Source organism: Sprattus sprattus, assembly GCF_963457725.1.
Source record: "Sprattus sprattus genome assembly, chromosome: 2".
In the NCBI taxonomy this organism is placed as follows: domain Eukaryota; kingdom Metazoa; phylum Chordata; class Actinopteri; order Clupeiformes; family Clupeidae; genus Sprattus; species Sprattus sprattus.
The window spans coordinates 36764782-36789700 of NC_137921.1; the positions used below are offsets into that span (position 1 = coordinate 36764782).

Consider the following 24919-nt stretch of genomic DNA (forward strand, 5'->3'; position numbering starts at 1 on the left):
ATTTAGACAGACAATCCACATAATACTGCATGTGGCAAAATAGGAATGTGGTAGAGTGGAGTGGCATATTTTCTGCTAACAGGATGAGAACTTGCATGAACCTAATCAGCAGCATTTTTCTAAATGGCCACCAGAGTGCAGAAAAGATACGCTTTCCAAAGTTTACTTACATTTCGTACTTTCAAATACTACTACTAAAACAGTGTCTATAAACGTTATGTTGGCACAAATATGAACGAAAAAGATTTTTAGAAGTGCAATTAAGGGTCAGTCTACTTTTGTTTGCATGCAAAGGTGGATCTCTGGAGCTTAGGACCTGAGATAAAAAAAACACACCCATTCTCTTGTGGTTAAGGGACGTCTCCCTGCTGTCCTGGAAAAAGCCCATGGGGCAGGCGGAAAAAGCTGGCATAGAGCTCCTATCATGGGCAAAACATGAGGACTGATGTTCAGGTCACTAATTCAATTGAATCATTGAAATGATTTGTTGCAATATAAGACATATCATATCAGATACATTCTAATTGAAATACTTCGTTATGTGGTTCAGAATGCAGCATACTGTATCTACATTGTGAATGTTTAAAAAAATGAGACTATGTGCACAGAAGCATGCAAACGGGGTATTTGGTATCATTTACTCTCCCTCACATTGCCTGCATAGGGATGGGCAGCAGAGAGAAGGGAGGGAGAGCATGGGGAGGCTGGAGGAGGGAGAGAAAGAGTGAGGGAACTGAAAGAGTGAGATGGTGGCTGAGGAGGCTCCAGGGTGGGTGACTTTACAACACGGAACAGGCAGCCCCACGCACACACACACACACACACACACATAGTGCACTGGCAGATCTGCGTTCACACACAGACAAGCACAGATGTTTAGAGCGCAGAGGCAGGCAGTGGGAGAGAGGGACTAATGCACTGAGCAGGACATGCACAAGGACTCATTCATTTTATTGCCATGGAAATGACAAGTCACAACACTGAAAACAGACATCAAAACAAACAAGACAACAACAGCATCATCAGTAGCTGTGGACAACAAACCTTTAACAAGGTAAGATGGACAGATTCTCTGAAATGCTTTCAAATATGCTTGCATCTGACGTGGAGATGCAGTGACAAAACAGTTTGTAGGATAAAAGGATAAGGTAATATTTTTTATGATAAAACTGTCTAGTTTACCTGTGTATTTAGCAAAGGATTTCATTGCCATACCATAGCCAGGGCACTACAGCCAAGCCAATAGCTCAAGATCGAAGACAGAGGACACCCAGACAACCCTGCCCTACTCTTTGTCTCAGTTTCTCACTTTGGGGGGCCTTCAGGATTTCAAAAAAAGCAAGATCCGCCATTGTGTTGTACATGTTAGGCACAGAATATACAGAGCAATGTTGGTGTTTCTGTAGAAGAGATTTAGTTTCTTCTGGTTCTGGTTTGTAAACACTTTTGTGAAATGAATAATCAAAGCTTCAAATTTCTCCTCTTGGCAACTTTCCATTTTTCAGCAGGGTGTCTAAACATACATATAACCAATAAGTTGCTTTGGAAAAGGGTACCTGCTAAACACCCTGACACTGCCTGTTTAAGTTTTTAATTATGGTTATTTTATTGGTCCAAATAAGCACTGACACCCCTTTCTGTATTCTCCATATAATCATCAATAGAAATATAATTGACTTGTTATGAGTATACATTTGTACCATTTGTAAAAAGTCCATGTCCTTTCACAATTTGTTCATCATAACCATTGTTTAAAAGGTCAGATCTTTTGGTTAATGTATGGGTGTAACATTAAACTGAACTCTTTAGGCTTTAATTTGCTCATCTGGGAGATGTCACTCTAGATTTGATTGTTCATAAGGTCACCTTACAGTGACATTTGAACCAGACTGTTATAGATCAAGTGTGTGTGTGTGTGTGTGTGTGTGTGTGTGTGTGTTTGTGAGTGTGTGGGCGTGTGTGTGTGGCGGGGGGGTATGCACACTTGTGTGTGTGTGTAAGTTGATGTCACACATCTTTCTATGTTTGAGCCCCTGGATCTGTAGAGGCAGATCTCACGACCGATTTCCTGTCCGAGACAATTAGTTGGCTGTTACATCATGACCAAGGAATGTATTAGAAGGCAGGCTGCATGGCTCAGTGACTGCTCTCCCTGGACCTGTGCTCACAGAACACACATTAACACACAGACAGACGCGCACACACACAGACACATAGACACACGGGTCGGCATGCGGGGAGAGAGAGAGCTCATGTCAAGAAACATGAACTAAAACTAAAACAGATAAAAGACAGAGGGAAACCATGTTATTGTAGTTTGCAGGCTGACACATAGACAAAAGAGGTAGAACTGACACTGCGAGACTGGGAGAATAAGTCATTGCAGTTTAGAGACTATTGCAAGAGGACTTCAGTTGAAGAGGAATTGGGGGGGTTGAGTTACTGTAGTTTAAAGACTGTTAATTGCTTGTGTATCTGTGCTTGTGTTGTGCAAAACACATCCCCAATGGTTAGTTCTGCTCTTCCATCTGTCCTTCTCACTGAAAGCCTTTGGCAAGCTTTGGGGGTGGGAGACGTAATCCCAATGATTCCTCTGACAATGTGTCTCTCTCTCTGAGCCACATGGTGCTTTATGAGCATCCCGTCGTCTTTTCGGCACGACTGACGTATCTTGTTTATGAGGACTGGGATCTCCTGAGAAGATCGGAGTCTGAGTTTCACATTTTTTAAAGATGTTTTCCTTCTCTTGCTCAGGATAAAGGGTGTTGTTTTTACACACAGAACTTGGCTTCTTTTGAAGACCTTTAATCAGTCTACTCCTGGAGAGTTTGGAAAATGAATTACATGAAGGGAATAACCATGTACGGATGAACAACTTCAATGCAACAGCAAAGTGGCTAAAACAATGAGAAAGCTACAATAACCTTTCGCCCTCTTTTCCCAAGTATTTTGAAATACCCAGAAGCAAGCAGACATGCAGTTTCTGATACTGTTCTTATCTTTGTGTGCTAGCCAGCAATGGGATGTTCTCTTGGCTCCACTTGTCTGGGAATTCCCCGCCCCTTCACTGCATTTCATTTGCTCAGTTAGTCTGGTGAACTACTCAATAGCGGTCTACTTCAGTCACGTAATTGGACACTCCCTTAACCAATCAGACCAACAATACTATACAACGATACAACGATCGGTAATAAAGCAAACACATCTTTTTTCTGTATGAATTGTTCCAGGGCAAGTTTCTGTTCTACTTTCAAAGAAAACTTGCCTTTGAAATCATCCAAGACAGCCGCGAGAGCAGTATCGAAGTTTTGCTGTGCTTCTCTCTTTGCCGCCGCTTTTGTCACGTAGTCGTGGTTAGTTTAAATCCGCCAATGGCGCGCCAGGTAGCCAATAGCCAGTTTGTGATTGGCTCCAAGGATCCTTACAATACTGAACTAAGTTTGTATAGCCGCTTCGCCAGACTGAGTTTGGAGGCAAAATCAAATTGGCTGGAAAAAGAGGGGCGGGACTTCCCAGACAAGGCTCCACAGCTATTCTCACAAAAATCTGCCAAGCTGAGAGTCTAGACCTTCCAATCCAACCATAACTTTGTTTGTTTCTCGCATCTTGAAGAAGTTTGCAAAGTACAACAAAAAAAGACACAAAATATAAAACATTTGTCAGTCAAGAGATAAAGTAGAATTCAATGGTAATCATAACACCCTTTATAGCCTATGAAGGATGTGTGATATGCCCTGCCCTTCTTCTTATAACCCTGCTTTAAAGTCCAGGTAGCTTACCATACTGACTTGGAGACTATGCTGCCACCACATGAGTCCTACAACTGTTTCGGATGAAAGTGTGGCTTGCTTATTACAATACCTCTCCTATGGTTGAAGCCTCGTGTGACTTTCCTCTTACTTCCTGTTGCAGGCCTGAGGATGTGGGTCCTTGTGGGAGTGGTCTGTATATTTCAGTGCGTGATTGGGCAGCTGCTGGACGCCAAACCGAAAGTGGCCAATCCCCGTTTCATCTGCAGCGTTCCTGGCTTACCTGGGGCCCCAGGTAAACTTGGCCCCCCGGGTCCACCAGGGGACGATGGCTTCACTGGGATCCCAGGCAGAGATGGCAGGGATGGCAGGCGGGGAGAGAAGGGACAGAAGGGGGAAGTAGGTATGACACCCTCAACCATGCATCCATGCACATTCCTCTGTCATTTTGGATTCTGGATTTCTACAGACATTCACACTGCACAAGTTGGTCCAACTCAAGATTTAGTGCCAGTGTTTTGTACAGGAGTACCCAGCTGGTTTACTGTAGTAAATGCTGTACTGAAAAATTTGATGTAGTTTCCACTGGCGAAGATGAAGTTAATATTATGCACTTGTTGCTGAATGACCTGATAACTGACGAGGTGGCAAGTTATAAGTTACTTATTTGTTGGAAACCTTTTAAATGTGTATCTCAGCCCATGTTTGTATTGGCAGGATTTAGACCGGCTGTGCTTCATAAAATACCAAACATTAATCCTCATGAATTCTTTCCATTTGGCATCAGACTATGACACTGGGTATATCATCCTAAATTACCTCAGTCCTTTGTATTCTTTTTTGTCTAACACTTGATTCAGGTACACATACAAACATTCACACACATTCACTCAACTCACACACACACACACACACACACACACACACACACACCAACACACACACACAAACATTCTATTCATTCCTTCCATGGTCCAAACATGCGAGAACCTGCAGTTGGTGGAAACAATAATATGACCTCATGTCTGGTATGAGGATGTCATGGTTTGATCTTGGATGAAGAGCTTATGCAATAGAAAAATCCCCAAATGAATGAACTTAGAACTTTTGATTCAGCATACATATTCAGCATATATATTTCTTACAAATTTATAGTCAGCATGTATATTTCTTTATACGCAAGCTCAATAATCATTTAGAGAAAGTAGAAACAAATACACAGTAATACACAAAGACACAAGTACCAAGGAGTCCATGCCTTTTCCTCTTGCATTTATGTTCCAGGGACAAAAGGAAGAGTTGGCCCTACTGGTAAACTGGGGTTACGCGGAGAACGGGGTCCCCAGGGAAAGAGGGGCCCAGGTGGTGATGGCGGGGACCCAGGTCCTGGGGGCCGGTCTGGGCCTGTAGGCGAAAAAGGGGACAAAGGCCGACGGGGTCCACCAGGCCCAGCAGGCGTCTGCAAGTGTGGAAGCCTGGTGCCCAAATCGGCCTTCTCCGTGGGCATCACCAGCAGTTTCCCTGCTGAGAATATACCCATCAAATTCAACAAGGTCCTCTTCAATGAGGGTGGTCACTACAACCCACAGACAGGCAAGTTCACCTGTGCTTACCCAGGCGTCTATTATTTTTCCTATGACATTACACTGGCCGACAAGCACTTGGCAATTGGTTTAGTGCAGAATGGTGAATATCGGATCAAGACCTTTGATGCAAACACGGGAAATCATGACGTGGCCTCGGGTTCCACTGTGATGTACCTCAATCCAGAGGATGAGGTGTGGTTGGAGATCTTTTACAAGGACCAGAATGGGTTGTTCTCTGATCCTGGCTGGGCAGATAGCCTCTTCTCTGGGTTTCTGCTCTACGCTGACACAAACTACTTGGACACTTTGGCAGAGGATTACGCATAGCTCTCACCTCACACTGAACTGCAGTTGGAGAGCTAAACTGTGTATTGTAAAATTGAAAATATAATCTCAAAACCATCCTTTGTTTCACGTAAATAATTATTTATTGTGATCATACTGATACATAATGACTGTATTCGTTTGATGTACCATATTATTCATGGCAGAGACTGGAATTTTTATATTGTATATTAGGATTATTTATTTTATCTTGTGTGTATGTTGCTGATTGACATTACCAATTATAAAGCTGTCAAATATAGCAGTTGTACTGCAATTATAAATTGTAAACACAAATGTATATTTCTACATAAAGGTGTATGTATCTCTCTCTCTATCTAGCTTTCATTTCACTGGTTTCATCACCATTTTTATGGAGATGAAAAGTTAGCTCCTGATCTCATAGTTGCCACTGTGTTCCATCACTGATACCGAATGGCAGAATATTTCAAACTTATTCCCTGAAATATTGAAAGCCCGTGCTGAAGGACATCTGCAGATGATGACTAAGCTTTATGATGGTAAATAAACACACACACACTCTCAGAGAGAATCTGTTACATTGTGAAGGTTTAAAAGAAAAATCTTTTGGGGGATCAGAGGGTGATCATGAAAAGTTTTTTTAATTTTTTTTTTTAACATATTTTGGGAGTCAAATGGGAAATCATTGCTAATCAACTGTATGCAATGCATTCATTATCAAATGAAAATGAATAAAAACTTCAGGGGGGAACTTTGCCAAGGTCACTGTGCAAGTGTGTGTGTGTGAGGGTGTGTGTTTGTGTATGCATGCTGGCTGTTCTGTGAATGTTTCTGTGTGCTGTCCATGCATGAGTAAAATTCAGAGATAGGGAGTTAGGGCAGAACAGGGAACACTTTCTGGATTTTATTGCTCGCAGCTGTTTGAATCTCTTCTAGTGGGGAAAAAAGGAGTCTGCCAATGAATTCGGTTTTCTGGCAAGCTTGAGGTACATTACACGTTCTTCATTGAGCAACCCCTTTTGTGTGCTTGTCCCTCTGCAACTGAATTGCAGTTGGCCAACATATGTAGGAGAAAATTATTGTATTCTTTTTTTAAACTTTTCTGAGAAAATTTGTAATAACTTTTCAAATCCCATTTTTATTTTGATTGTAATAAGCCCCAAATGTTTCATCGCATATACGCAACGAATACGCACACGCACCCACACAAAAATTGCACAGGTTCAGTCTTCCAGAGCTCAGTGAGTGCGAACTCTCTACCAAGCCCGATTGCGTACTGCCTACGTCATTGACTGGCAGATATCTTGTTGAATGGAAATGCGATTTAGGAGCGACCATATGGTCGTGAGTAGCCTCCGCTATAAACTCCAGGCAAGGTTGGTTGCAGGATAGTTTTCTCCCGTTACCAGGCAGCAAGCAGTGAGATTACGGTTATAAGGTTAGTTAGTACAACTTTAAAATGTACTCACAGAAAACCAGCCTACAGCACGCAAATATTTACTCCTGGTTTCGCGAGAGGAAATTCTAGCTCCTATTGAATACCGATGTGTGACAAGTAGCCGATTGTTATAATTGCGTAGTCGTTCATGTTTTGTGAGTAGCGTTACAACTAATACTACAGCAATTAAGATATCGAATTCACATATTATGCTTTGTTTTTGTTCCCACTTCTCCTCAGAGTCTCTGCCAGTCAAGTCAGCTCCATAGGCTATTATAACCGGTTTATGTTACAATCCTATTGTTGTTTGTTTCCAGTCGCGCTGCTTCGTCAGACACTGTTACAATGTTACCACATAATCACAGACCCCCTCAATCTGTGTTTTGTGAAGGGATTGTTTGGAAGCCATATGCTTGAAGTGCATTGGTTTAGGAAAACTTTAGTCTAATCTGTTGTAGACAACTGCCATGGCCTCCGCCAGGTAAGGCACTTCGGTGATATTATTGGGTGTAGTTATAGTGACTTACCGTTTTGTTTTTACTTTATGTTATATATTTTTTAACTTGCATATTTGTAAAAGGTGTATCGTGCATATTGTTACATGTTCTTTGACGCCCTTTTTCTGCACAATATCAGTGACATCCGAGACAAACTTAGGAAAAAACGCCGTGCTTTTCAGGAGTCTCTTGTCAGAGTCCGCGATGATACTCAGGTGACCTTCCCTAATTCCTCCTGCTGTTTCAGTGTATCATGTATTTAACCTTGTACTGTTATCTTGCCGTGTTGTCAATAACAATATGTTTTAATTCAGTACTGAACCTGTGTAGTGGGGAAAGCTAGTGTTTAACAGGACTAAACAAGGCCGTTGCATGGAGGTGCATAACGTGTACGTTACTTAGAGCATGTTCACAAATGGGACTGTGGATCTTAGTACTGTACTCTACCTGCTAGGCTTTGGTCTCCTCGGTGATGGAGGTCAATAGGGACTCTGCTGCAGAGGTTGGTGTGGTCTTTCTGCAGCTTGACACTCTCTTGAGTGCTGTGCTTACTGCTCTTGTTTCCTACCCTAGAATAACCTGTAGGCTTACATCTTGTAGTTCCACAATTCTTCTCCAAAAGCTGCTACTACTCTCTCAGATTCCTAGACTCTGCTGTTTGTGTGTGCGTGCTTGAGCTTGTTCTTCATGTCATTACAACGATTTCAGTTTCTGTGAGGCTTTGTAGTTGTCTTCTTTTCTGAAATCCTCCCCTGTGTGCTGTATGTTTTTCACTTTGCTTTTATGATGTTCATCATTAAGACTTCCTGTTCACATACGTTGATGCATTGTAATATTATCCGGGGAAGTAATGTAGGGGGGATCCGTCTAGCTTGTTTTGACTTCGCCGTGAGTTCGTCTTTTAATGTTTGCCTGTTGCACCAGGAGCTCACAGGCGCCGAAGACGAGGGGCCGGCAGAGACTCTGAGGCGCACTCTTAAAGCACAGAGGCAAAGAAGGAAGAAGAAGGTAAACACACGTTTATGTTTCTCTGTTGCCTCAGGCCTCTCTTTTCGCTGTATCTGCTTGTCTGAATCACTCATGAATGTAATAATTTAGGTGAATATCTGATTGTTTTAGTAATTGTTTTACCCAAGCTGTGCAATACTTTAATGTAACCTTTGTTTTGTTCGATGTTCTACATAAATAATCCAGCCTTGACTTAATTGTGTAGATGAAGTTTATTCATACAGTATACACTTATTCAGTGCATCATCTTAATCACCTCCATCCCTCTTGACCTGTCACCTCTCAGATGCTTGAGGAAACTGCCGTGGGGGAGTCTCAATCTGGGGTGGAGGAGTCTCAATCTGGGGTGGAGGAGTCTCAATCTGGGGTTGAGGAGTCTCAATCTGGGGTTGAGGAGTCTCAAACTGGGGTGGAGGAGTCTCAATCTGGGGTGGAGGAGGAGGAGGGCGAAGATGGGGAGACGGAGGACGTGGAGACCTCAGTGGTGGAAGAGATTAGCGAGGTTCAGTCCATCCAGCAGTCGAGGGGGAGATCGGAGACCGAGCCGGACCCAGGGACAAAGTCTGAGGCTGCTGCTAGGTCCTTGACGCGATCCTCTAGAGGTTAGTGAGCACTGCATTCTGGTCAGTCTAGGGCATGTTACATTAACCTCGCAGTTCTTAGCTGTGTCTGACAACAAGAGAAGCTGTTGGAACCATGCAGGAACTTCTTGCTAGATTCCATCAGACAATATAAAAGTCCCTCATGTCCCGTTAATGTGTGGTCAGGGATGCCTGTCTCTTTCGAAGCTACAGATTTAGATACAACAGTACAAATATGTTAGTAATAGTAAACTGGAGAGCATTCATTTAATTGCGGCTTCCACATTGTAAAACGAACTAAAGTACTTAAGGTGCTTCAACAAGGATGGGCTTGAGTGAACCAAGCTCTGTATCACTGACAAATGCTTCATAAGGTAATTTAATCACGTCATCCTGATAAATCTCGTTGAATCCAGTGAAAACACCAATGTTATAATACAACATATATCTAGTTAGCTCTGACGTTAGTTGCGTATGTTTAGCAAAGGACTCGATGAAATGCTGATCTGATGTATAGGGTATCGGTTTATTATCCACGTCAGACTTCGAGCACACGCAACACACTACGGAGAGAGAGAGAGGCGAGTTTAAGAGATATTGTCCATCGTGTAGATTTCTTCCTTGTTGGCCTATTCCTCATAGGCCACAATGTCTCCTCCGTGCTCCTGGCTCCGTCCTCTCCCCACACGTAGCGGCTGGTGTGTCTTCAAGATTCCTACTCCAGCATAACATAAAATTACACACTACTTTCATCGTATTTATACAGGAAATGGGTGTGTCGGTGGTCTGGTCATGGTGTCATGATATGAATGGGCCATTAATCAAGACGGTTCTCTGTCTGATCATCTTCATGATTCTGTCTTTAAGACAAAGCCAGGTCTGATTGAGTTATGGTAATTATTTCGAAAACATCTAACAATCCCATGAACCTCTGCCATGTCTTTTCTTTTCTTCAGTCCTGCCTCCCTTGCCCGTGTCGAGACCTAGCTCCAGCCTTTCAGAGAGCTCAATGCGACAGCGTATGAGGGAGAAGCTGAGAGCTGCCAGGGTAGGTTTTTATAATACTGCTTTGTCTCCACCCTCACTGTTTCCCTTTACCCTTAAGGTGGGTTTATGGTCTATCAAGTGCCTATCACTGCCTCAAGCAAAAACCTTACTTTTACTAACCACCTCTGCCTCACTGACATAAACTGTATACTATATCGTTGTCATTAATTACAGTATGTTTCAGCAGACACACAAATACTGCATATGTTGTTTTCTATTGGGTTTGTCATGGACACCTTGTGTTTCTGCCAGTCTAAAGCAGAGAGCCTCCTGCAGCAGGAAGTCCCCGTGGAGCCTGCCAGTCGCCTGCAGAGCCTCAGAGACAGAGACGCTCTCACCAGGTTTGACAGGGAGGTAAGCATCTGTGTCTGTTACTGCTACAGTATGAGGGATTCATTAAGAAAAGACTACATGTTACTGATACATTGCTGAATACTTATGGAACATTTTCCAGACAGAGCCAGAACTCAGGCAGGCACCAGATGGAGATTCATCAGACCTTGCAGGAAAAGTGAAGTTTCGTGAAGCTGTACGCAGAGTACGGATAGAAGCCCAGGTAAGAGCCATCACTGTAATGTCTGCTAGTGTGATAACCTGGAGATGGCCAAATCTGTTAATGTCATGTATCACTTCCAGAGCTAGTTGTATCTTTTTGTAATTCTGGTGCAATGTTGTCTTTAAATGTATCATTGTCACCTTGTGCTGTTGCTTTGCCGTGGCCATAGGGACTGGCATGTCATTAAGCCTGATTTTACCTACTTACTTTGTGCTGTTCTACAGAGAGAGACTGGCATACCCACAGCTGAAGATGCCTATAATTTCTTCACCTTCAACTTTGACCCCGAGCCTGAAGAAGAGCCGAAGACAAGGCGCAAGAAGAGGAGAGCCCCTAGGGAACAGGCAGAAGGAGAGGAGGATGATGACGAGGTGGACGGCGAGGAGGAACCTGAGGAGCAGGATACGGAGACCGAGAGGGAGCAAGCCAGAGAGGATGATGACGAGGAGAGGGTAAAATTATCCCTTGATGTATACCAATATCATTGGTAATTTATTCCAAAACAAAGAAACACAACCTCTGCCCCTTGGTAATTAGAGTCGCACCTTGTATTAAAATCAAGTCCACAGTCCAGTCCATTACAGTCCATGATCTCCTCAGTATCATGTGAGCTTTTGATTTCTTCGGCAAGCTTCTTTCTGTGATTTTTTTTTTTTTTATGCAAGTGGATGCAATATCCTTGAGATAGTTGTTTTTTTGTGTGTGCGTGTGTGGGGTATTTGTATTCTCAGGACGAAGACGCAGCTTTGGTCAGAGATGGAGAGGAAGACCCGTTCCTCATTCAACAGTCCTCTCAGGACTTCCTGGAGGTGAGGAAAGCAGAGTACATTGGGTACAACAGACGAGTCCAGCGCGACAGTGAGATACTCTTCACCCCCAGTGTGCGAACAGGTACATCAGACTACACACACACACACACACACACACACACACTGGCAAGAGGCATATTAGCAAGAGGCATATTAGCCAGTCAGCACGTAATTTGCATTTCCATACTTCAGTGCCAGCTTCCATCAAGTTGCCAGAAAATATGCAGCCTCGATACCTGGAGGAAGAAGGGCTGTACGTAGGAGAGAGGCCGGTAGTATCCCTCACCAATGAGAACATTCTGGAAAACCGCATACTGAGACAAGACCAGGTAAAGCTCCATTACTATGCTAATACCTGAACAACATCTGCCTTTGACTGCCAGTTTGCCTTTATTCTACGTCATCTGGCTTCAGTACTTTCAGTTCTTTCAGTGCGGGAACATTTTGTATCCTCGCTATGTAATGAAAGATTTTAATCTGCTAATGAAATGACATAATCATGTTCAAGGGCAATAAATGGTTTGGAGATGATGGGAGGGTCACTGTTTTGCCTGACCCAATTAAAGAGTCCTCGACCCGGCCCCCTCTTTTCCATATGGAGGGTGATCTGGAACCTGCTCTACAGACTGTTTACAGAAAGGTGATACATTTGTGTGTGTGTATGTGTGTGTGTGGGCGGTGCTGACTGACTAATGAAGAGTATTTAATTCAATGGGCTTCTAATTAGGAGTGTGTCACCGCAGAGGTATGTGTACATATGATTCTCCATGTGCTCACAAGCTGTTGGAAGTGAAGGAGGTAGAAATTGACTGGGAATTAAGAGAGGGGCTTGTGTCAGCTGGAAAGCTGTTTACTCTGGCCTGGGATAAAAGCAGATTCACAGAGAAGAAGCCATATTTCAAGCAGAGACAGCCTAGTTAAACCTCCACCCTACCCCTGGAGAGCAATTCAGAAGTCAACTCCCTCTAGCGTTTAGAGAACTGGATAAATTAAATGTAAACTAATCTTATGTCTGTTAGTAACATTATTGTACCAAATGAATGTGGATGTGTTGATATGCAATTTGGGCAGTCTCTCTTCCATAGTCATGTTTTCTGTCACTGGATGTTCTCTTGCTTTTTTTGTAGAGGTAATGGAATAGTAAAGTCAGTGGTCAGCGTTTAAGTTATGACACTCACACAGAACAGAAAGTGCAGAAACGCAGAGCGACGGTTGCTAGGCAAGGTGAACGGCCAATAATATTTAGAGACAGGAGAACCCATCGGCTTAGGCGCCAGCTGTATAATGATGTCATATGGCAAACAGGCACTCCATTGTGGAGAGAGGGGAATAGTTCACACGTGGCTATTAAGGGTGAGAACAGGCGTGTCAGCGTGATTAGTCACCATAAGCACTTAGAGATCCCCAGAGGTCCACTGCACTGGACTCTGGTGTGAGGAAACACCCCATGCTCAGCACACCTACACAATCCCTCATGTACTGTTCCTACGCCTTTTCACAGAGAAAAATGCAATTATGAACACACTCTATCAATGTATAGTTGTTTTATGGCAATGTTATGACGGTATATTAAAAGTGAATGAAAGTGTCTGTAGCTTTAATTAATCAGGCATAGTTAAATCGACATGATACAGTGTGAATTTAACCGCTTTGCAAGTTTAACATTTTCATGTCCCCGAGATTCCCACTTTTAGTCAGTTGGATGATCAGAGAACCAACTAATCATTCATGAGAATGACACCTTTCATTCATTCATTCATTCATTCATTCACCTTCTCACTCACTCATTGGGTCCTGTGACCTAGGCAATAAAGTCAAAGTATGCCCAACGCTACATTCCTGGAGTCGGTGACATCCAGGGCGACTACCAGCTGGATGTGGATGTTGCTGGCCTCATCTTCTCCCATCATGGCCTCTTCAGCCGGGAGCATGTGCTGGGGGCACGACTGGCTCAACTGTACGATCAGCACCTCAGCAGACAGCATAAAAACCTCACTCGTCTGCTCACAGATAAGGTACGGTCACTGATCAATACTTTAAAATGTGTTCTTGCTGATCAGTTGGTATAACCTCTGAAGGTTCTGGCAAGGCCCTAATAAGGATCAAACAATGTCCACAACTTTTTTCCGTAGCACAAATAGTAATTTCTTGTATTTATTTATATATTTTGTAGCTGAGTGGGCTCAGGAACACCATACGGAACATGCTGGAACACCACGGCGGACTGGGCTTAAGTGTCATCGCACAGCAGAGAATAGCGGAATACAGGCAGGAAGTGAAGTGAGTAAAGTGAAAGATCTATAACCCTTGCACTACCCCAAACCACTCCACCTTTTGATCAAATTGACTCATATTGACTGCGCAGAATGTTTTCCACATTTCTTTCTTAAAGCAGCACAACGGGTCAATAGCTATTCGCTAACGATATGCTAGCAGCTAAAACTAACGAAATCTCTTGAAATGTGCTGACTTTGACATTATGACAAACTAATTACTCAACAACTGTCCTTACACAGTCAAACATCAAGCAAGTGCAACACAAGACAAAGGAAGACGGCAAATAAGCTACTTACTAGTTCGGCAGACAGTAGAAAGTCAGGCGGCCACAGGCAAAACTACAGAACGAAGTTATATGCCTATGGACCCTGGTATGGCAATGGCACGGAGGCGATTCTCCATATTAAAAGTCATTGCAGCGCCCCAATTTTTTTCAAGCTGTTATTTTAAGGTTAAACTGCTTATCCTAACCCTAATCCTGAAGTATAATTGTTGCATTGTGTTACTTTAATCTGTCATCAGAGGTGTAAAAAAGGTGAGTGTGTTTTTGACGTGTTAGCACTGTGAGGGTTTCTTACCTGCTGTTGACCTGTGCCTGCCAGGATCACTCGTCAGATGCGTGACGCGGAGCAGGAGAAGGACCGAGTTCTGCTGAAGAACATCGTGAAGGTGTGGAAGGAGATCAAAGCCCTGAGAGAATTCCAGAGGTTCACCAACACACCATTCAAGCTCTATCTAAGGAGGTAACCATGACGGCATAGTGTAACATGAAAAGTCTGTTGCTTGCTAATGGCAGTATGCAGTTCTTTCATTGCCAGCTTAGCATTAGCATCTGGGGGGATATAAGCTGCAGTCACAACAGTAGATGTAAACTCTCTGGGCAGATAGAACGGTCTACACCAAACCATGAGATACTCAAGTTTAGCAGAGCAGTGACGATTCCTTACAGATGGCTCTGTCTCCTTTACTGCTACAGTCAGCAGATTTTACCAGGTCATTGCCAAAAACATGGGCCAGGGTAATCAAATAAAGCAAGCCAGCGGTTTCAACTAAATCAAACAACGGTCAATTTGAATCAAAATGTATTATGAGATCCAGGCAAAACTTCTTATGCAAGATAGTATTTCATACCAGTTCAGAGAAATATTATTAAGACCGCTTACTCAACCTGAACCAAACACTTCAAACAGTCAACGAAATGGATTGCACCCAGTTATCTATGGATGTGTTTTGTGATCTGCTGGAGGTCTGTGCTGAAAGGGTCTGGTACTGCTCTTGCTGTTGTAGAGAGGAGGTTGACAGAGACTCAGATGAGCGTGAGTGTGAGGCCGAGATTCTGGCGGAGGTGTCCGAACTCCAAGCAGAGAGCAGGGAGGACTACGAGAAGAAGGTGGCCGAATACAAGACACACCTCGAGGAGTGGAAAACCTGGAAAAAGAAGCAGGTACGTTTCTTTTGGGTATAAAATCTGAGAGCAAATTTCCTAAGCCCAGAGGACAAAAAATACATTATTTCTTTTTTCATCCAGATTATGGATGGGCGGTCTGTGAGTTTAAGACACTTGTCTCTTCATTTCAGAATGGTAGTAAAGTGGTAGTAAAGTAAAGTGGCAGCCTCATCATCAGACAGTAAAAGCATGATATACACACATGCACATGGTTTACACACTGCTGACACTCTCATGATCCACTGTGTGCAGAAAGCCATGAAGAAAAAGAAGAAAAAGAAGAAGCAGCAGTCTCAGGATGAGGAAGAGGAGGAGGATGAGGAGGAGAGTGAAGAGGAGCTGGGCGAGGAGCCCCCTAAGCCTGACCCGCCAGAGGAGCCGGACCTGGAGGCTGTGGAGAGGCTGGTGCGGGAGAAAGCCTCCAGGATCCGCAGGAAGCCCGGAGAGCCCATCCTGGTGCCGGAGTTAACTGCCTCCAGCAATATCACTCCCAACGAGCAGTGTCCCAGGTACGACATCACTTGAAGTAAAACAAGAGCTTAGTGCAGTAGTTCATATCATAAAATATTGACTTTATGTTTTAAAGATGTAGTTTATTTCCTGTGTGAATGTTTTTCATTCATTTCAGTATATATTGATAGATAGATAAATGGTGTGTGATCTGTCTTTCCACAACTTCCCTTCAGGGCTGAACTTGCGAGAAGACAGGATGTGTTGAAGCGCTCTCAATATGTGAAGGTCCTGTACAACGACAAAGAAGTCTCCCGAACAGACAGCCGTGCCCTCGCTGCAGATTTCAGGGTCCACTTCGGTCAGATATTTAACCTGAAGATCATCAACTGGCCTGAGAGCATCAAGCTGCAGGTACGTTCAGCAAGATGGCTGTGCAGTGACTGTCCAAATGGCTATATAACATGATATTCTGTTAATATGAATTATGTATCCCTGGATTGAGAGCCATTAAATGCATCAGTGAAATGATATGGTTAAAGTTATGGTTGAACTGTTCATTTAATTATACAACAAGTTATTGTAACTCCCTATGTCTGTATGTATGTTTGTTATGATATGTAACTGCCTCTTTATCCCTAGGTGTATGAAACGGTTGGATCCTCAACAGCCCAGCTGGCGGAGGTGTTTGTGCCCGTCCCAGATCCATCCATCCTGACAGGAAGTGCATCCTCTGAAGAGCTGGAGTTTAGCAGCAACCAACGAGTCGTGTTCAATCACGAGGGTGTTGGCAGTGGTAAACACACATGAGACACGTACCCACACACACACACACACACACACACACACACACACACGTATACACACACACACACACACACACGCACGCACACACAGACACATTGGCTTTTTGTCTTGCAGATGTGCCCTTCTCTTTTGAGGCGGATGGCAGCAACAGGCTGACCCTGCTTACCTCAGGGAAGTTGTCCTGCTGTGTGTCCTGGGCCATAGGAGAAAATGACATCCCTCTGGCTCCCCCCATGACTCATGCCAGTGCGGGTATGAACAGGTGAGCAGATTGTGTGCTCAGAGTGGTTCAGAGTGGAGAGGCAAAGGTGGAGCGGAGCATGTGCTAGTAATGTGGAGCGGTACGTGTGCTGGTAATGTGAAGGGGTACATGTGCTGGTAATGTGAAGGGGTACATGTGCTGGTAATGTGGAGCAGATCATGTGCTACTAATGCGCTAGACACTAGAGTGTGCTGTGAATCCACAATATGGACACTTTTACATTGTATTTGTGTTAATCTGTAATGTTGGAGATTGAGCACAGAAATTACTAAAATAAATTAAATAGATTATATAACTGAAGCACTTGAGTTTGGTATCAAATATTCTGGGTGTGTTGTATATACACACATATTTGTATAGATATATGTAATATTGTATGGTATTTAAACAAACTGTCATGTTATATAATTTTATTTTCCCAGTGGGATAATGCAGATGGATGCGATCGCTTGCATTGGGGCCTCGGGTCTGAATGACATGAAGAAGTTGGGAAAATGGGCTGCAGAATCTCGGCTAGATCCGAACGATCCCAACAATGCCTCCATTATGCAGCTTCTCTCAGTAAGCCCTTTTAGCCCTGCTTTGGACAACCATCAAACATGAATCACTCTAATGCAATTCATTGGATCAGATCTGCAGAAGACGATGAAAACGTTTTGTGAACGGCCAGTTTGTGTCACTGTTGTCCAAACTGCAGTATTTTTTGCAGAGTTCAAGTTATTTTTGCAATTTTTCTCTTTCTTGTTCTGTCTTCCCTTCATGTAGGTGGTCAGTGGTGGAGATGTCACAGTTCCTGATTACTTTCGCCTGGAGCAGCTGCAGGAGGAGTTCAACTTCCTGTCTGATGAGGAACTGGACCGGTCACGGAGGTTCCGCCTGCTCCGGCTGAGGACTCAGGAAGTGGCCGAGTTCCGTGGCTACAAGTGTGTGCCGGCTCAGGAGCGTGAGGTTTCTGAGAAGATCTTCCAGGTCAGTCTACAACCCCCCTCTGTGGAAATATTATGTACCCACTGTATGTGCAAATCATTTGCTACCACCAATGTGTTCCACGGGGATAGATACACAGCTCTGTATTGTGAAATAACATACTATATTACGCCCACATAAAACCATCTAACAGTGATTTTTTTTATTTGACATTTTTAGGACTATGAGAAAAGACTGAGGGATGGCGAGGTGGTTGATACCAAGGAACACTTGGATGCCCATAGAGCACTGGTGGCCAAGTATCTACAGAAAGTGAGTTTGCTTCTTGGATCAAATATTGACCCTCTGGGGACTGAGGCCTGTTAGACTTTTTTAGGTAGTCTGACATGCCTTGATGTTTTTGTATATTTCCTCTAACTAAAAACATTGATGGACAAGTGGCACATATAGTATGTAGAATTAAAGGTTTTTGGGGGTGTTTATTTTATGACAATAGGACAAAAACTTGCAGAGGCATAATGACAACAAGAACAAAAAACGAAATATCCCTCCAGAGGGGAGCCTCTCTGATGTTAAATTAGTATGAGCAAGAAAACAAATAATAGACTGTTTCAGTTACCGTTTAACACAGGGCCATTATCTTTCTTTTCCCCCTCCAAGGTACGCGAGTCTGTCATCAATCGATTCCTCATCGCCAAACATCATTTCGTCTTATCCGATGTGGTTCTTGAGGAGGAGGTCCCCACTATTGGGTACTTATGCACATGTCATAATGAGATAATATGGAGTTTGTCTTATCTGAGTATGAAAATCATGGTTTTAAAAAGCATCTAGGAACATTTCTTGTCTCTCATTCTGGCTGAGGCCACTGATTTTCTCCCCGCGTCACATGGCACAATTCAGTTATGCATGCTCTCATTTGGGATGGATGACGTAGCTGCTCTTTAATAACTTCTGTAGAGGCCTCCAATAAATCATGTGCCAAGAAGTGCCAGCACTGAAATCAGTGATCAGCACAAAACTGGGTGGGATTTTTTCTGGATGTCAGGCTTTCCCAAACTGGAGACATACTTTTGGACAATATAAATACAGTCGTTTAGTGCCTTCTGTTGGCGTACATTTCTCTTTTTTCCCCACTACTAAACCACATTTAATTAGATTAGCCTCTTCTGTAGACCTTTTAAATACTATTGCTTCATCCATTTTTATGTGCCAAAGAAACACATTATCAACCACCACACTAAGCCTTCTTCAAGATACTTTTGACAGTTAATTCATCTTTACTAAATCAGTCACTGCTTTTCATTTGTTAACATTGTTGTTATGTTCCATCTCCTTATTTTGCTCTGCATGTGTTTATTCAGTGGTCCTGGCCCTGGGTATGTTTTCGGTTCTTTCATTTATTTTTGTAAATCCATTTTAGTTTGTCACTACCTAGCCTGTAGTCATAGTCTATGTGTCTGTTTTAGCAAAGCGCATCAGTGGGTTCTTTGTATGTAGTTGTCATTTCATTGGTAACACTGGAAACTGGTGTAAGTACCAGAACAACTGTACAGGATCATGTAAGGTAACTACAGAAACGTTTTTAAAAGGGGGTTAGTCATTGTATCCTCCTGATGTTGACATAATGGTCTTGACATAATATTAGTGTGTTCTAAGTATGATTGGTGCCAATTCTGCAGAAAAAATACGGTAAGTTAAAGAACCAGTTTGAGACTGGAAATTGATATTGTATAGAGTCTGTGGAACAAAAATCTGAATATATTTTGGTCTGTGTTCCTGTTGTTGTTATTATAAATGTTACTATGCTGAATGTAGTTAAATGACCAATGGCTTTACTGTACTGAGATGACTAAAGCTGGTATTTCTCTCAGGGTCCTTGGACTGAACCTGTTTAAACTGGCTGAACCCAAACGTCCTTTGAAACCACGGAGGAAAGAGAGGAAGAAGGTGACTGCACAGAACCTGTCTGATGGAGACATCAAACTCCTACTCAACATCATCAGAGCATATGATATTCCCATTCGAAAACCCCAAGCCAGGTACCTCATTATCTCCCCATGGTTGAGCTAGACTCATCTGGTACAATAAGTCCTTATTTGGAATTCATGACGGGAATTGCTTGAATCAGAGATTAGCATTAGTACATGAATCAGAACAAATTATAGCTTTGTGCTTTTAAATATATAGTGTCTGTCTGGCATTTTGCTGTTTAGGCAGCATAGTTATTATCCTATCCATCATTCATACCCATCTATCTATCGGCTATCATTATCCTTGAATGGGGCGGCCACTGTTGGCTTAAATTAAGTAATCATGTGTTGTAATTGCAGCAAACCAGCAGTAGCATCAAAGTCGACCCGCTCAGTCACAGAAACATTCACTGCTGGACAGTCATCACAGATTGCCTCACATGGCACTGACTGGCCTCTCAACCAGGTATGGTAAATGGGCCATTTATAAACCACTAGAGTGTCCCATGCACGTCTGTTTAACACTGTGTTTACATTAGGTGCTCGTCAGGCCCTTTGTGGAAGTGACGTTCCAGCGCACGGTTCTCCAGACCTCCACTGCTGAGGGGCCAAACCCCTGCTGGAACGAGGAGCTCCTGCTGTCTTTTAGGTGAACACACAATTCAATTACATTTTATTTATATAGCGCCATAACAATACAATTGCCTCTGGGCGCTTTACAGAGCCCAGAGCCTTTGTATTACACAAGTCCTCTAGCTTTAGACGGCAATGGTGTGAAGGACTTTATCATCTACATCAGATTTGCTATTGATGTGTGTGAGAAATGCTACTGAGTATTCAGGTTTTCCTCTTGTTTCAGTGCTCCTAATGGAGATTACAGTACATCCAGTTTACAGTCGGTGAAAGATGAGGTCTTCATCAACATCTTTGATGAGGTCATTCATGAAACGACTGAAGTGAGTATAGCACAATTGTGTTAGTCATCAATCGAAGGATGATAGTGCAGTGTTATTTCTACGATTTGTACAGTGGCTAGGTGGAACAACACGAAACCAAGCCTCTTTTACACAACTGAATTCTGCTAAAGTAATGACCTCTTCTCTCTGTGTCATCCTTCTTCTCCCTGCCAGGCTGAGAGAGAAAGAGGAGGCTTATACGCACACGTTGAGAGGCACTGGCTTGGTTGTGTGAAGATCCCTTTCAGTACTATTTATCGTCAGTCCAGGGTAAGGCTGTCAAAAGAACTTGCGTTAATTATGACAGCAGAGGGACAGGTCGTAATTTGCATCTATCTGGCAGATTGATGGAACATTCAAAGTGGAAATGCCGCCGGTGCTGTTGGGATACACCAAAGAGCACAACCTGGTCAGCGAGGGCGGCTATGATATCGTGCGCAACCTGACTGAGGGAGCCTTCGTCACACTCTTCATCACCATCGAGCCTCAGCTGGTGCCTGGCGAGACCATAAGAGAAAAGGTAAGCCTCTTTTAAATGCCCTCTTTCTGTCTCTGTCTCTCTGTCTCTCGGTCCATTCTGTCTGCTATATGCATTATGTGAAGGATGCGCAGTCACTGAGTTTATTTTTTTGATGTTGTTGCATATTTACAAAAAACAAAGGATAACATTTCATTTTATGTTCATATTTAATAGTGTAGCCCATTTTGTGCCTTTTCGTGGATGGGAGTTGAAAGAGTTTTGTTTCCCTCCTGTAATTTTCTGTCTTCTTTTGTCTGCATTTTGCTGCCTTTGGTAGATGAAGGATGTAAAGGTAAAGTTTACTGTGATCTCATACCCACAGTAACTTGATCACTCACATGATCTCGGGGGTTCTGCAAGGTTCAGTATGGGCTTTTACCAAGCTAAATCTGACCTGCACTTCACCCACCGGTTAAAACGTGAGATGTTTTTTTCATAACCTGTTGCCCATGCATTTGAAGGCAGCCATGGCAGTGGAACAAGGATCTCTATTTAATATATGAATATTGTCACAGAGAAGGATTTTTTGTGTCTGTGTTTTTAAGTCATTTTCATCTCTACAATTTTCAGAAATCCTTCTCACATTATTGAAGTAGATCATGACTACTGCCGTTTATCAATGTTCTTCCTTATTTTAATGTTATATAATAGTTGAGCAACATCTGTTAGATGTTGGCATGGCTTTATAGTGTCATATCCTGCTCCCAAGTAACCCTTCTGCTTTTAAAGCCATTTAGCTACTATACATTCAGTGCATTCAGTTAGCCATAGTGTTTTCTGTGTTAGTACATGACCTCGGTATAGGTCAGTGTCAGACTTTTACCTGCAAAACTCTCGGCTTTTCTAGAGAGAAAGAAACAGGAAGAGAGTCCACTGGAGACTACAGTCCGTCACTGGTTGTATCAATTTGCTTTAATAAGAATTTCCATGCCATGTTGTTCACCTTTGACCTTTTGAACCCGCCCATATCAGTTTGACACGGAGGAGGATGAGCGTCTCCTCCTGGCTTCTGAGTTCTTCGAGAGGGACGCCACACAGCGCTTCCCCAGTCGGCCCTGCCTCACCACTGTCATCGACATCAATGGCAAGACGGTGTTCATCACACGCTATATCCGCCCACTCAACCCACCTCAGGAGCTGTTGGATGCCTCCCCCGACAACCAGCAAGAGACTACGGTCAGTATCTGCCTGCTGAAGGCTGCATAGAGTTCCAGTGAACTTGAGAAGGTATCCCACTGAATGCCACTACCGGTATGCTCATTCTGTTTCTGTCTCTCTGTCTGTTTTAGGAGTTGGTTGCCAGATATGTTTCCCTCATTCCATCCCTTCCTGACAGCGTCTCTTTTGTTGGTGTCTGTGATCTATGGAGCACTTGTGATGTGAGAACACACACACACAAACACACACACACACACACACACACACACACACGCACACACACATATATTACTTAATATAGGCCAGTTAGGCCATTGGGGTCCATCTGGCTCACAGAACTGCAACTCAACTGAAGAAATTATCTCTCAGTTTTCCTAAATGTTGCATTTTGCCATCCTGTTCCTTACTCTAGCAATTCCTGACACTGCTGGCAGGCGATGAGGAAGAGCACGCTGTCCTGCTCTGCAACTACTTCCTCTCCATGGGCAAAAAAGCATGGCTCATCATTGGCACTGCCATCCCTGAGGTAAGTAACGCTTCTGACTCATCAGCTCCTGCACAGTGGAAGTGAGAGAGAACATGCAAGCGAACATTTGAGTCACTTCCTGTTTCATCTGCTGCCGTTCCTGACATGTCTGTGTTGTTCCATCACAGGGGCTCACTGCATACGTGTTGACATATGACCAGAGTCGCTACCTCATCTGGAACCCCAGCAATGGTCAATACTATGGACAATATGACACCTTCTGCCCACTGCAGACTATTGGATGTCTGATAAATGCTGACAATGTGAGTGACGGAGCAATGAAGTTGACATTATTAAAAGTTATCACCACATTTATAACTGAGTGCTGCACTGTCTCTCTCTCTCTCTCTCTCTCTCTCTCTCTCTCTCTCTCTCTCTCTCTCTCTCTCTCTTTTAGGTATGGTTTAATATCCAGATGTATGATGCCCCAATGAGGATGAGTTTTGATATGACTAAAAACAAGTTCTGGAAGCCTTTCTTCTCTCGGGCTTTCTCTTATCCAGGCCTCTCTAGCGTACAGGTAAACAAGGAGACAATTCTTTAGAGATTCCAGACATCTTTCTCTGCCGCCTGCTATAATTCACTCATTTTTGAAACATACTTTAGAGCTCGGAAGGAGTTGTTTTTTATTTGCATGGTTCAAATTGACTTCTGTCCTCAATGCTTCCCTGCTGTAGCCCGAAGAGTTGGCTTATCAACGCACAGACAAGGCAGCAGCCGCAGAGCTTCAGGACAGGTATGTGAAGTGATCAGATAGAAGTGATTCGCCTGTTTGCCGTTCCTGGCTGCACTGTATTTGTTATTCAATCCCCAAGTGCACTTATGGGTTGCTTGGATCCATGATGAAGGCCTTTGGGCAGAGAATATTTTGAGTTTTTTACCATCCCATGTAAGGATGAGTTAAAAAAGTATTTTATCAGCCAATGTTTTTTTTTGGCTAATAAAGTGAGTTTTAAAATAAAATGTATTTATATTTGATCTATTACCATAACATTGTTGTAGGTTTGGTAACAAAAAAAATGTGTCACTTGTTTGATTGCTTTATGGACTGTCAATGACTTTTCTATGGTTATTTTACGGGAATCTCCTATGGGTCTCTCTGTAGGATTGAGAAAATACTGCGAGAGAAGATTATGGAGTGGCGTCCACGACACCCCACCCGCTGGAACCGATATTGTTCCTCCACCCTACGCCACTTCCTGCCCAAACTCGAACTAAGTGGAGGACGGGACGTTGCAGAGGAGCACCGCCTGGAGCTGCAAAGCCTGCTGGGAGAATACAGGGTGCGCCAGGATTTACTCATTGTGTTGGAATCAAAAGCAGACCCAAAGACAGACATTTCAGCTATCCTGACCTAACCAATTTTTTTTCTTTGTTTTTTTCCTCCCTCACAGATATCGGGCTTTCCCATACAACTGCCATTTTCAGAGATCCAGCCCATCATTGAAGCTGTGTACAGTACTGGGGTTCATACAGTGGAAATGTCCAATGTGGAGTTTGCTCTGGCTGTTTATGTTCACCCCTACCCCAATAATGTTTTGTCTGTGTGGGTGTACCTGGCCTCACTCATAAGGACACGCTAGTTCTTACATTCCATATGTTTACTCATGTCTCTATTCATGCTACATTTTGCACAAAGGTAGTTTGTTATTTGGTGAGAGATAAACAAACAGAATTTAGAATAAGGGATTGTGTGTGTGTGTGTGTGTGTGTGTGTGTGTGTGTGTGTGTGTGTGTGTGTGTGTGTGTGTGTGTGTGTGTACAAAATAAATTAGTTAACTGTAAGAATTATTTTATATTGTACAAAACATCTAAGAGGGGAAGGCAGACATTAATTTTACAAATGATGTGATGCTGAGCCAACATGAGTTCTACTGTGTACTATAAGATAAACATTTTACTATTGATATTGTTTTATTTTTTATTATTCCTAATAATGTCATAAATTTGAATACCCGTTTCAATCAATACTCACAATTAAAGTTGATTTGCTTGACAGTGTATGATGTTGTCCCTACTTTACTTTGGAAGGAATGTAA

At 43.0% G+C, this 24919-nt stretch overlaps 2 protein-coding genes across 3 annotated transcripts; both read left to right on the forward strand.

The window, feature by feature from the left end:
• The first annotated feature begins 915 nt into the window (after window positions 1-915).
• Window positions 916-5982, forward strand: c1qtnf7 (C1q and TNF related 7). The gene is made up of 3 exons (XM_080832081.1): window positions 916-1054; window positions 3913-4152; window positions 5034-5982. Exons 2-3 carry the CDS (start codon window positions 3921-3923, stop codon window positions 5660-5662), a joined length of 861 nt encoding a protein of 286 aa, XP_080688207.1. The 5' UTR covers window positions 916-1054; window positions 3913-3920; the 3' UTR covers window positions 5663-5982.
• Window positions 5983-7079: 1097 nt separating this feature from the next.
• On the forward strand, window positions 7080-24799 carry cc2d2a (coiled-coil and C2 domain containing 2A). 2 transcript variants are annotated; one of them, XM_080860768.1, is made up of 37 exons: window positions 7080-7560; window positions 7716-7791; window positions 8501-8584; window positions 8871-9186; window positions 10122-10213; window positions 10465-10566; window positions 10667-10768; window positions 10993-11220; window positions 11500-11659; window positions 11770-11906; window positions 12086-12217; window positions 13383-13592; window positions 13751-13857; window positions 14457-14597; window positions 15142-15298; window positions 15554-15810; window positions 15988-16165; window positions 16394-16547; window positions 16673-16820; window positions 17243-17381; window positions 17586-17789; window positions 17967-18059; window positions 18408-18499; window positions 19622-19789; window positions 20081-20186; window positions 20260-20369; window positions 20580-20676; window positions 20851-20946; window positions 21020-21196; window positions 22169-22372; window positions 22486-22575; window positions 22767-22880; window positions 23009-23143; window positions 23278-23400; window positions 23558-23616; window positions 23986-24163; window positions 24275-24799. In XM_080860768.1, exons 1-37 carry the CDS (start codon window positions 7547-7549, stop codon window positions 24461-24463), a joined length of 5169 nt encoding a protein of 1722 aa, XP_080716894.1. In that variant the 5' UTR covers window positions 7080-7546; the 3' UTR covers window positions 24464-24799. The 2 variants fall into 2 exon arrangements, with proteins under 2 accessions (XP_080716894.1, XP_080716895.1); XM_080860769.1 differs by lacking the exons at window positions 7080-7560; window positions 7716-7791; window positions 8501-8584 and having other exon boundaries at window positions 9055-9186; window positions 13392-13592.
• Window positions 24800-24919: the final 120 nt, after the last annotated feature.